The 12,411-nt window shown below is 46.2% G+C and overlaps 1 protein-coding gene across 1 annotated transcript in view; it reads left to right on the forward strand.

Moving 5' to 3' along the window:
• GLI2 (GLI family zinc finger 2) overlaps positions 1-12,411 on the forward strand; it is a 198,699-nt gene that overhangs the window by 148,053 nt on the left and 38,235 nt on the right. The window contains exon 4 of the mRNA XM_075609799.1: positions 11,477-11,679. Coding sequence (XP_075465914.1) covers positions 11,477-11,679 — 203 coding nt within the window. The remainder of the gene's footprint in view (positions 1-11,476; positions 11,680-12,411) is intronic.

The following is a 12,411-nucleotide window of genomic DNA, read 5'->3' on the forward strand; positions in this document are numbered from 1 at the left end:
CATATAACCTCTCCCTATAACTCCTCCTATTACCCCATATAACCGCTCCCTATAACTCCTCCAGGATGGGCTGCAGATGAGCTCCTGCTGGGGAGACAGGATGGCCTTAAACCTATGGGTTGGTGGCTGTGAGTTGGAGATGGAAGTAGGAGAGGCCGCAGGCTGCAGCAGTGGTGTAGGCCTTGGTGAGGTTGAATGCGAGTTACAGGAGAGTTTGGAGAGAAAGGAAGGGGCAGAACAGAGTCTGCTTAAGAAAGAAGAGAAACAAGCTTTATTGAAGAAGTATAACAGGGAAGTAGAAGAATTGGAAATAGAAAATATTAAATTAAAGAGATGTCGTGGTCGTGAGATAGACGTGCGCAAGAAGCAAATAAAGCATCTGCATGTTGAATTAACCCGGTTGGAGGTTGAGATTGCTAAAATAACCGGGGTTCCAGTCAAACAGAAACGTTCTCTTTTAAAAACTGTTGAAATGCTAACCCACAGTGCTGAACAGGGTGCAGAGCAAAGTGCCGAGCAAAGTGCAGAGCGGGGCGCAGAGCAAAATGCTGAGCAGGGTGCAGAGCAAAGTGCAGAACAAGGTGCAGATTCAGATTGTGGAAATGGAAGCCAAAACCCCATTAAATGTTCTCAAGAAAAGATAAGTTTGGTGACGCCTAAAAGAAGTGGGAGAGAAACTAGATCCCAGAGCAAGTCTGCAAAGTCTAAAGATAAAACAGAGAACTTATCCCAGGAAAATTCTGATTCAGATCCTGACAGTTTAATTCAACCAACCATCAATTCAACCATCAATCAAGCATGTCTTGTGATGTTCTAAAATGCAACTTGTGCCAGTCCTTGGGCCACGAGAGGGCAAGTTGTACAAAGATCAGATGTAATTTATGCGATAAATTTGGACATTCCTACACGAATTGCGCAGAAGCCTGGCATAATATTTCAAAAGTATGGGAGCAGGAATTGGACTTCGAAGACAATGAAGCACTTTACGACCGGGCCCTGAAAGTTGCAGACAGAATATGTCCGGATCCGCCTGCAGACTGGATTGGTCTAGTTCAGCCTAGGGATGGCGCTTGCCTTGACCCTCCTGGGGACAGGGCTTGTCCTGGACCGCCTGTGGATGGAGTTTGCCCAGATCCACTTACAGAAGAAACAATTATTGAGAGTGTAAACAAGGCCCAGGGAATGTCAGAAGACCCCTTAGAGGGAACTTCCTCAAATTTACACCCAGCAGGGGAACAATCTGGGGAATCAGATGATCCTACTATGATGGAAATCCAAGTGAGGGAAAATAATAAAGAAAAAGAAAGTGAGCAGCTTTGGGCACAGGGAAAAAAGAAAAGGAAGAAGAGCACGGTAAAAAAAACTTGGGAGGGACCTCAGAGTGTATCAGACTGTGAGCAAGGATCTGTTCCAGAGCTTCCAGCATCCCAGGGGTTAATAGCAGAAACAGCAGAAAATTTGGTTAACAGTTCATTACAAGCAAAGAAAGCAGCAGACACCTGTGATGTTGGGTTATCTCAGACTCCCACCCTGGGAGAGGTCATGGAAATTACAGGGAACTCTGAAGAGCAACGAAGTGAGAATCTAGAAACTCTGAGAGGAGATCAGCTGGAAATAGAGTTTGTACCTGAGAGCAGTGAGCCAGAGAACCCATGCTCACCTGGACTTACAGAACCACCCCCCTGCTTATTAGTAGGTCCTGTGATTCAGAACTCTGAGAGGGGAGAACAACAGGTGGTAATCGGCAGCAATGGAGACAGCATTAACCCTGTAGTGCCTGGGAGTGAAATTAAGGTTGTGGAGACTGAAATTGCTGCTCCTATCCAGATAGTTCCTGATAATAGAGTGACCCAATCAGAAGATGGGGTAAAGCAAAGTAATGGTATTAAGGTAACCCCAGTTCATACAGCACCCCCTTCGGCTTGGAGTGGGAGATCCTTTGTGAGCGCTCTGGCCAGAAATGTTCAACCTTTAAAAAGGAGGAATGTGGTAAAGTTGAGGTATAAAGGCAGTGAGGAGATGAAGTAGTGTCATACTACGAAATGCGTAGGATTAACTATTTACTTATGCCTAGTAGGGTGTTGTATATTCTCTGCGTACACTGGCTCTATTAGAACTATTCTCATTCCTGTGTATCGGGCCGTGCAGACCGCCCCTGTGACGTCATAGCGCGACACACTGCGAAGGAGCGACAACACCACAAACTGAGGACACTGCTGTAAGAGTGACCGCTCCTGGCTGTTGCTGTGCCAGTTTTAGAGCACACTCAGAGTGTTGGGGTGTCTCCTTCACTGTCTATTTATAGGACTGCTGCCGTGCTAATCTCTGAAAATGAACTTTGGATGCCCCTGAGACCACCCGATAGAGGGAGGGTTTCTACTGAGACGGGTCTACTACGACTGGTTACTCATGAGGAGGAATCACACAGACACCATCTGAGACATCTACCAGAGGGACCTGTTCCTGGATCCTGAACTCCAATTGCCGATTGGTAACTTGTGTGCTTTGCACACTCAATGCTCATGTTTTAATTTTTTAATGTACGCAGAATATTTATCCCTACATTTTATGTAATAACATCTTGATTTACTTCACTATTTGCGTTTTGCGCTGTTTCTTTTAAGAGACCTCAGACTTTGGACTATTTCTGGACAAGATATGAGAGATTAAAAAATACTGAATTATGGAAATCCTTTGTTGCTATTCCTGTGTCCGAACCGGAAATACATTCTGTAACAATTCTCTTCAGACACGAATCAGTCCCAATATCAGATATTCTGATATGGCTTGGCAGACAATTTGAAGTACTGGCTCCACCTACAAGAATTATGAATGAAGAAGACATCTGGATTGGAGGTTGGAAAGTGCAAGTTAGACTTTGGCGACATGGCAATGTTACAATCTTCTGCCCAACTCCTTCTTCATAGGAAGAGAAAAAGGAAAATGTTTTTATTATGGTCAGCCAACCTTGTGCCATAGATGTGGTTCAGCCAGGCACTTAAGTATTTCCTGTGATGTTCTAAAATGCAACTTGTGCCAGTCTGTGGGCCACGAGAGAACAAGTTGTACAAAGATTAAATGTAATCTATGTGGTCAATATGGACATTCCTATCGGAGTTGTGCAGAAGCATGGCACAAAATTTCAGGAATATGGGAACAGGAAGTGGATTTTGAAGAAAATGAAGCACTTTTTGATCGTGCCTTGAAAGTTGCTGATATAATTTGTTCAGATCAGCCTGGGAAAGGAGTTTGCCCAGATCCACCTGTGGACAAAGTTCGCCTAGATCTAATGTCAGATGAAGAATTTACAGACTGTGTAGACATGGCCCAAGGAATATTAGAAGATCCCTGAGAGGGAACCTCCTCAAACTCACTGGAAGAAGAATTCACAGATTGTGTTGACATGGGCCAAGGAATATTAGAAGATCCTTTAGAGGGAACCTCCTCAAACTCATTTCCAGAAGGAAAACAGTCTGAGGATACAATGGAGGAACTTACCAAGAGTGTAATCCTGATCGGTGGTAAAGATAAAAACAGAACGCAGAATTGGATACAGCCTAAAAGAAGGAAGAAGGTTACAGTAAAAAGACTTGGAGGAACTCTTCGACTTCTACCAGGTCCTGCTGGTAAGGTTCTTCCGGTGCCTGTAAAGAACCGTTTTTCTGCTCTTAGGAAGGATTGGGGTTCAAGAGTGGAAGACCCTGATGACATAGAGGAACTTTCCTTATCTGAAGTGGAGCATAATATGGATATTTCCATAGTGAAAGACTCGGACATGATCCCACCTTCAGTGGCCACTAAGAGGTTTGGGTCATTGGGGAATAATGTTGGGAAAAAGAAAAAGTAATACGGTGCCTAAAAAATGTTTGTTTATAAATTAATCCTTTAAAGGTAGCAGCTATTAATGTGGTAGTTAGGGCTTTTATTTAGTTTCAATTAAAAATGTTCATAAAGGAAATGTGAAGTTGCTGTTGAAAGGAGAAAGGTTGGAACAAATGCTGAGTTAATATTTATATAGTGTAAGTTCGTACATAATGTGCAGGTTTTGGTTTGTAAAGTGATTTGTGAAATGTAATGTTGGGAAAAAAAATTCAATAAAAAGAGTTCCTGCTATTACCCCATATAACTACCCCCTATAACTCCTCCTATTACCCCATATAAACGCTCCCTATAATGCCTCCTATTACCCTATATAACTGCTCCCTATAACTCCTCCAATTACCCTATATAACCTCTCCTTATAACTCTTATTGCTCCATACAATCATTCCTTAAATAGTTGACAAAAGCAGAGTGAAAGGATTTGTTGCACTTTGATGAAACTGAGAGACATTTAAAGTGTGGATCACCCTAATGTTAAAGCCGCGCAGCGCCCTCCCACCCCAAAGCTGCCCCCTTCCTTATTACCAGGGTGAAGAAGCAGGGGGGCCTAGTAAAAAAGAGTGCGGGTTACAAAAAATTGTACTGCTGGGCGGGGGGAGGAGGCGAACGCTGCATTAATGTAACACAATATGTTTAGCATTAGAAACATCGTTTGTTTAACCCTTCATTGGATGAGCTGCCTCCGGAATGGTCTCGCCGCGCCCGGCGCGGTCTCTCCTGCCGTGGGAATGAGACCTTTCCTTGTGCTCAGCAGCAGAATGTGATATTATTCACCAGAAGAGCCAGTTGTCGGTGATATGTGTAAGAAAAATAGTGTGTCTGATCTTTGGCTGTTCTGATTAATGTGATGTGAGCCTGACAGAGAACCCCTCATATATCAAGCCCACATCCCAACTGTCTGTCCTGTTCCACACATGCCTAATTACACCAACGCTGCTCTGCGCATTGTGTGTCCGCGCTGTGTGTGAGGCACACGGGCATACTGTGTGCCTGCTGGTACATGTCGGTGCTTTGTGTCCTGAATTGTCCCTGTGATGCACGCCTACAAGCGCCTCTGTATCATGGCGTTCCAGGAACGTGGAGACCACTTCGATGTCATGCCTGGGCGCAGGAATCTGCTTCATTTTCTCGGGGGCTCACCTTGGGGGTCAGCGGAGTTGTGGTTATAACAAGGGCCGGGTTTGTTGACCCCACAATGCTGTATTCCTCCGTAAACAAACCCAACTAGCCTATATACCCAAGGCCGCCTCACCCCGAAGCCCTTTAACCCTTTACAACTCAAACTGAGCAATTACATGTGAGTGCCACATTAGGAGTGAGCAAACTGATACAATATTGCACTTCACAGAACAGAGGGGAATTAACAGAGACCCAGTTATGCAAGGGTGGTCCAAATTATTAAGTACCGCAAAAAAACAAACACTTGGAGCACAAACTCTTGGGAGGCGTCACCACGCACCACCTGTACCTGGCGTGGCCAACTCCAGTCACCAGGAACTACCAACAGGTCAGGTTTTCAGGAAATCCCTGCTCCAGCACAGGTGGTGCAGTCTTTGACTGAGCCACTGATTGAGCCACCTGTGCTGAAGCAGGGATATCCTTAAAACCTGACCTGTTGCTGGCCCTTGAGGAGTGGAGTTGGCCACACCACTGGCCTATATAATTGTGCGGGTTATTTTGTTACGATATCCTTCCCTAGATGTCACATTTTATGTATACTGATATATACATGTTTGGGGCCGTTTTTTGGGGGTGTCATTAATTAAGATGACAGGGGACATCATATTTAAATCTGAAACCGTCCTTCTAACTTTGGCGTTTCACGTTTTACCTTGTTGCTGTCATTTTGCCTTCCTCCTGATTTCATACTTTGCCTTTAAGGTAAAATGTTATTTTATTTTGGAGAAATATTGATGTGTAATGTGAAAACATGTCTCATTAGGAGTGGTCTCCGATTCCTGTCATTTGAAGGATTTCTGCATTATTCTCTCCTTAGTTACATATCCATAATATTTTTGTCACACTGTTTTTTTTAAATGTATTTACTGGTTTGTCTAAATGGGGGGGAAAAACAGCCATTGTATGTTAAACCTTTCCCCTCACTGCCCCTTACCTGTGGAACTCCCTCACACTCAGTATACGCCGAGCACCCGCTCTCCCTCACACTCAGTATACGCCGAGCACCCACTCTCCCTCAAACTCCGTATACGCCGAGCACCCGCTCTCCCTCACACTCAGTATACGCCGAGCACCCGCTCTCCCTCACACTCAGTATACGCCGAGCACCCGCTCTCCCTCACACTCAGTATACGCCGAGCACCCGCTCTCCCTCACACTCAGTATACGCCGAGCACCCGCTCTCCCTCGCACTCAGTATACGCAGAGCACCCGCTCTCCCCACCATTACGTCAAACCTTAAAACTCACCTCTTAAATCATTAGTCTGGACTCATGGCCACTGTCCCACACCCACAGTCGCTCCGACCAACCATTGTGGCCAAGCGCTGCCACCTACTGCACTTATTCCCTCCCCCGCTGTCTCTGTAACTCTCCCAACATACCACTTAGATTGTAAGCTCTCCGGGGCAGGGATTTCCTTTCCTATTGTCTGCTTGTTTCACTTATTGTATTATAATTCCCTGTACTGTATTGTCTCTTTTGTATAGCGCTGGGTACACTGCGGACGCTACATAACCAAAGATATACACACATACATATGTTAAATGATTACACAAGCACCCTAATGTAAAGGCGATGGCGTGCTTAATAATTACCTCCTGTAATTGTGTTAATCTGGAAAGTGCCGCCAGCCGCAATTAAGGAAGAATGAAATAACAATGCGTGATTAGTGTTTGCTCACACGCTTACTATGCTGTCATTCTGTCAATCAATGTAAAGACTGAGAATACACAACCTTCAAAATATACATCTTTACAAGCTGCACCCCCTATAATTCCCTCCCAGGCAAATCCTGTCCTTTATCTACTAAGAGGCCTGGTATCTGGGAGATACTCAGCATCGTCATACATTAGCGCTCCCCTAAGTCTTTAAAGTTTCCATGAAATAGATATACAGGAATGCAGGAGTTTGCTATCATTTCTCAAACACAAGCAGCAGAAAGTGGGGAAATGCCAGAAAAGGCCAGAAAATTGCTTCGATATTTCTGACATGTTCCTGAGATCTACTGAAGCCGGGGCGGCCAACTCCAGTCCTCAACGGCCACCAACAGGTCAGGTTTTCAGGATATCCCTGCTTCAGGACAGGTGACTCAATCAGTGGCTCATTCAACGACTGAGCCACTGATTGAGCCACCTGTGCTGAAGCAGAGACTGGTTGAGCCCCTTGTGCTGAAGCAGGGATATCCTGAAAACCTGACCTGTTGATGGCCCTTGAGGATTGCCGATTCGGTCGTGAGATCGCAGATCGCGCTTTGATGACCAACAATTTATTTTTTTTACCAGCCCAGATTAGCAGAATGTTTCGTTTAATAGACTTTTATTTCCATTTCCCTTTTAAAGAAAAACTGGGTTTGGATGATAAAGACGGTCTCCCTCCCTGGTGATGTAGCAGCAATATTGTAGCAATTTGTGTCAATACAGTTCAGAGAGCCGTGCCCCATATAAGAACTGCAGTTTTTTTTAAGCCTCTTTGCGCTGTTTATGATAATGTGAGTGTCCGTCCCCCCGTCCCCCCGACACGAGGCATTAAACGCGATTTCCAGGACACGTTTGTGTTCAGACTGACTTTTACAGACTCTTATCTGGTCTAAAAAGCCACACAAACTTCTCAAGTTGCTTCAGTTCCCTCCCAAGCTGCTACAGGAAAGCAGGACAAACCTAAACAAACCGCCGTAAATGAAATGAGAGAGGGCGTCTCGATGTGGCGTGGGGATCGGGAGCCCTAGATATGGCGGACACCGCCACTTATCCAATCTGTCCCAAAAACAGAAAAAAAACGTACGTTTTAAAGACTTGCAGACAATACAACGCTTCTCGTTGTATTCATAGTGAGGAGGTTATAGCCAATGGAAGAAAGAGTCATTCTATGGAGTCATCCATTAAACGGCTGTAGTGTCCATTTTCAATGTGCCCCGATTGGCACTATTGCGGTTCAATAAATCACCCCTAAACTGCCGTGAAACGGAATGAGTGATAAAACGGACGTTATTGGACATCACAAGGTTCCATAATAGAATAACAGTGGATAATTTGGCCATATCTGACGTAATTAGGTGGAAAAAGAAAAACAAACGCAATAAAAAAAAATATAGGAAGCTAATTGAGGGCAAGTGGGAATTTTAAAATAATATAAAAGGGGAAAAAATCAGCAGGGAAATGGTTAGAGAAAGTCCCCCAGTAAGTAACAGTCAGGACTTCTCCAGCTTGAGAGCTGAGCCGTAGAAATCAGAGGTGTTGGAGACATGAACAGACTTAAGGACGAATAATGCAACGTTTCACCAACTAAGCAGCAAAGCTTCCACCACAAGGCGTGTACGCCTGCGCCTGTGCCGTTACTTTCTATAACATACCTGAGGTGCTGAGCATTTCACCTATTCACTGCCTAATTTATTCAAAATGTCATCGCAAATCCCAGATACATTTATAATACTCATATTTATCCCAAATCTCCCTGTTTCCAGAAAATACCGAACTTCTGGGGTACGGGACTGTAAGCCGAGGCCCAGGAAATGTGCAACATACAATGAAGATAAAGAAGTCGGATTATTATCACTCTGTTTTGGGTCCGGAGGGGAGTAAATCTCAGTCCCTGAGTTAGAGATGCACTTTCTTACAGGCAGTAACTGTCACGGCCATTTTTAATGCTTATCTCACAATACAATATAGCCAGGAAAATCCAGGCCGGGATACTAACTGCAGCAAAGCATCACAACAAATATGCAATATATCTCAGCTGGGCTGGCTAGGTCACACATAACGGAGGCAGCACTGTTACATTGCGTCAACATCTGCAGGGATAAAGCCGATTGCATAGTATATTTATGTGTGTAGTATATTTATGTATATATACTGTATATATATAAATAAATCACACTTTGCAATGCATTGCAGGCTCCTTTGGCAGCAAAGGGGTTAAAAGAGCCTGTTTCTGGCGCGCACTGAGCCGCCTGTCACACGCAGGATTTAGGTGAACCTTTTACATCCGTGTGGACTCCAATCCCAGCTCCTGCGGAGCTATTTGCAGTATTTCACTAGGTGATTCTGAGCTTAATGTGGCTTAAACCCATCTCCTGAATGGCTTCTTTTCCTCTGGATGGCTATATATTTGCGTTAAAAGTTCCCCCGAAGTTCTCTTTGTCATAATATGGCTCTATATTTCCTTTATCCTTCTCATCCCTCCAATCTCTGCCAGTGTGACCCTAAACGCCTCCTCTAACGATGCATTTCTCCACGCTCGTCTTTCCATTGTCTCAGTAAGCAGCTTTATTAAAGCATGTTAGTAGCCATACGGGTCTCAGAAAGACTAGGATACTTTGTAAGTTGTGATTTAAAGAGTCAATCCAAGCAGCACTTTAATTATCTTTATTACAAACCAATTACCTAAGCTGCCGATCGATTCGTTCTCCCGTGATGGATCAGCAAAGATCCTGCTTTCCAGGGTTCTCTAAATGGCCGCCTTTCCATTTCAATCAATCCTTCAGTCAGTGTTAGGCTTAGTCCATAGACACTGAAGCCGTGAGGAGGCGCGCTGAGGCTGAGGGAAAGCGGTGCTTTCCCTGGCCTTAGATCGCGCGCCGTCCGTGGGCGTGTCTGGGGGGGCGGGCCAGTGACGTCACGGAGCTGGTTCGCCCTCATTGGGCGAACTGCTCACGTGACTGGCCCGGCGCTCCCGTGAGCGCCGAAACTAAAGATTTGTTAAGACACACGCTTCCGCAAGCGTGCGGAAGCGTGCGCGAGCCCCTGCTAAAGCCACTCTCATTGCGGCTGCAGGGGCTCACTGGTAAGCATGCGCACGCCTCAGCACGGGTCAGTGCCGCTCTCTGCACCATGTCCGAGGCCTAACTCAGCAGCTACAATGTATTCTTATATTACTACGGTAAAACTATCTATTGTTACAGTTTGCAGCTCAAACTGCTGGGAATATTGGCAACAAATGATCACAAACAGGAAAGTGTTGCAAAGATCTTGCACTGCTGGGGGAGGTGGACTAAACCTGCTATAGAAATCAAAGGATGATCAGTATATTACAACTCGTTAAAAATGGCATTAAGAGTTGAATTTGTCTTCAAGATGTAGTAAGTATTATGTAAAACTACAGAGCTGATTTATTAAAAAAGAAACACACGTAGGCTATTGCATGGATTGCTCCTATAATCAACCAACATGTGACACGTACACGGTTTCCTGGGCAAACACTTCATCAACAGCAGAGGTCTCTTCCCCTGACACGTCGGACGCTGCGTGGTCCTCTCTCAGGAGGGATACATTACAGAGACACATTACATCACTGCTACATTATTATTAGGAAATGGTATGCATTGCAGACCTCGGACACCAATACGGAGGAGAGCATTCTCCAGTCCTCAAGGGCCAACAACAGGCCAGGGTTTCAGGATATCCCTGCTTCAGCACAGGTGGCTCAGTCAAAGCCTGAAAACCTGACCTGTTGGTGGCCCTTGACGACTGGAGTTGCCCACCCCTGATATAGATAGCAGCTGTGGCCTCTTTCCCTGTGGTCGCTGCAGTCACACCGTGACTTCTAACCCAGCAGCAATGCGTTCAGCTGCAGCCAGTTAGTTCCTGGGGTTTAATGCTCGTCTGCGGCTTACTTATCCTCCCGGAAATGGCGAGAGGAAAGGCTGGTCCTGCTGTGGTCGTCTGTTCGATCTGTGGGCGGCGGATAGGAAGCGCACTAACAAGCAGCGCCCCTGCGGCTGGCACTGTCCTGTGTCCACAGCACCCTGAAAATGAGTAGCGTGGATGGTCTCGGGAAGCCCCCATACCCGCTGCTCAGAAACGCCAGGGCTCTTAGAACCCCTTTTTACAAAGGTTTTCATGACACTTAGACTGTAAGCTCTTGGGGGCAGGGGCTCCCTTATCTCCACGTTCCCCACGGCTAGTGGAAGGGAGGACTGCCAGGAACAGAAGGCACGGTCGCGTGGGCAGGGGGAGGGTTGTCCCGGGTGGGTATCTGTTATGTTGGATTTAGCACGCTTTAGTAAGACATACGTACAGTATTACATAGATAGATATTGTATTTGTATTACAGCGTATCAACCTCAGTGTTACCCTCGTACATGCAATGTCGTCTCCTGTGGCAGGCGCGGGGTTAACCTAGACTATGGGTGGCCATCTCCAGTCCTCAAGAGCCACCAACAGGTCAGGTTTCCAGGATATCCCTGCTTCAGCACAGGTGGCTCAATCAGTCTCTGCTTTAGCGCAGGTGGCTCAATCAGTGGCTCTTCAACTGAGCCACTGATGGAGCCTCGTGTGCTGAAGCAGGGATATCCTGAAAACCTGACCTGTTGGGCAGGAGTTGGCCGCTCCTGTTGTAGACGATTCTGTTTATTTTCATATTGTACAAAATAAAGAATGACAACAAGCTGTGTGTAACCGTGGTGTCTGTCTCCCCCCACAGGCCCCCGGCTCTGAGCGCCAGTCCTGTCATTTCGGACATCTCCCTGATCCGGCTGTCCCCTCACTCCATGGGACCCGGCGAGACCTCGTTCAGCCACCCTCACCACTATGTGTCCCCCCACATGGAGCACTACCTGCGCTCCGTGCACAACAGCCCGACTCTCTCCATGATCTCCGCTGCCCGGGGCCTGAGTCCAGCCGAAGGTAAGCACGGTCACCCTGTGACACCATGACACGCAGGGGGGGGGGTCAGAAACACTGCGCTTCCCCTCATAACAAAACCCTTCTCCTCACAGTGCTGCGGGGAACACACCCTGTCCCAAAGGGCTTAAGGGGACGTGCCCCAGGTCACAAGGAGCTGACGCTGGGATGCTATATACCGTATAGGGCCGCAATAAATAGTAGGCAGAGAGATACTTTGATAAATTAATATAAAATAATGGCAGCGTTTATAAAAAATTTAAAAAAAGGCCGGTATTTCTGAATCTTCGTTCAGCAAATACAAACCCCGCGTGTGAGCACATTCATGTCTCAGACAGGTCGGCAGCCATGCCTTTCCCCATTATCTCTTAGCATACAGCGCTGCCACTGCAACAAGGGATTCTGGGTAATGACATGCAAATGAGCTCACAGTGTCACCTTTTGCTTCTTATCCATTTTAACATGGGACCCCCATAAGCTTATTCCTGCCGCACTACAGGCAGTCCTCAGATATCCAACGGAGCCCGTTCTGGGAGTAGCGTTGGATAGTGAAACCGCTGTAACGCGAGTCCCATGTTAATCAGTGGCAGTGAGCGTTGGGTAACGCATAACGGCGTCGAAAACCGGCCCCTTAGTGTTGCATTGTAAAGCGTTGGATATGCCATTCGTTGCAAAGTGAAACGTTGGATAGCGAGGACTGTCTGTACACAGCTTTTTCAGCACAGTTCGGGTTAC

This window comes from Ascaphus truei, chromosome 7, assembly GCF_040206685.1.
Source record: "Ascaphus truei isolate aAscTru1 chromosome 7, aAscTru1.hap1, whole genome shotgun sequence".
In the NCBI taxonomy this organism is placed as follows: domain Eukaryota; kingdom Metazoa; phylum Chordata; class Amphibia; order Anura; family Ascaphidae; genus Ascaphus; species Ascaphus truei.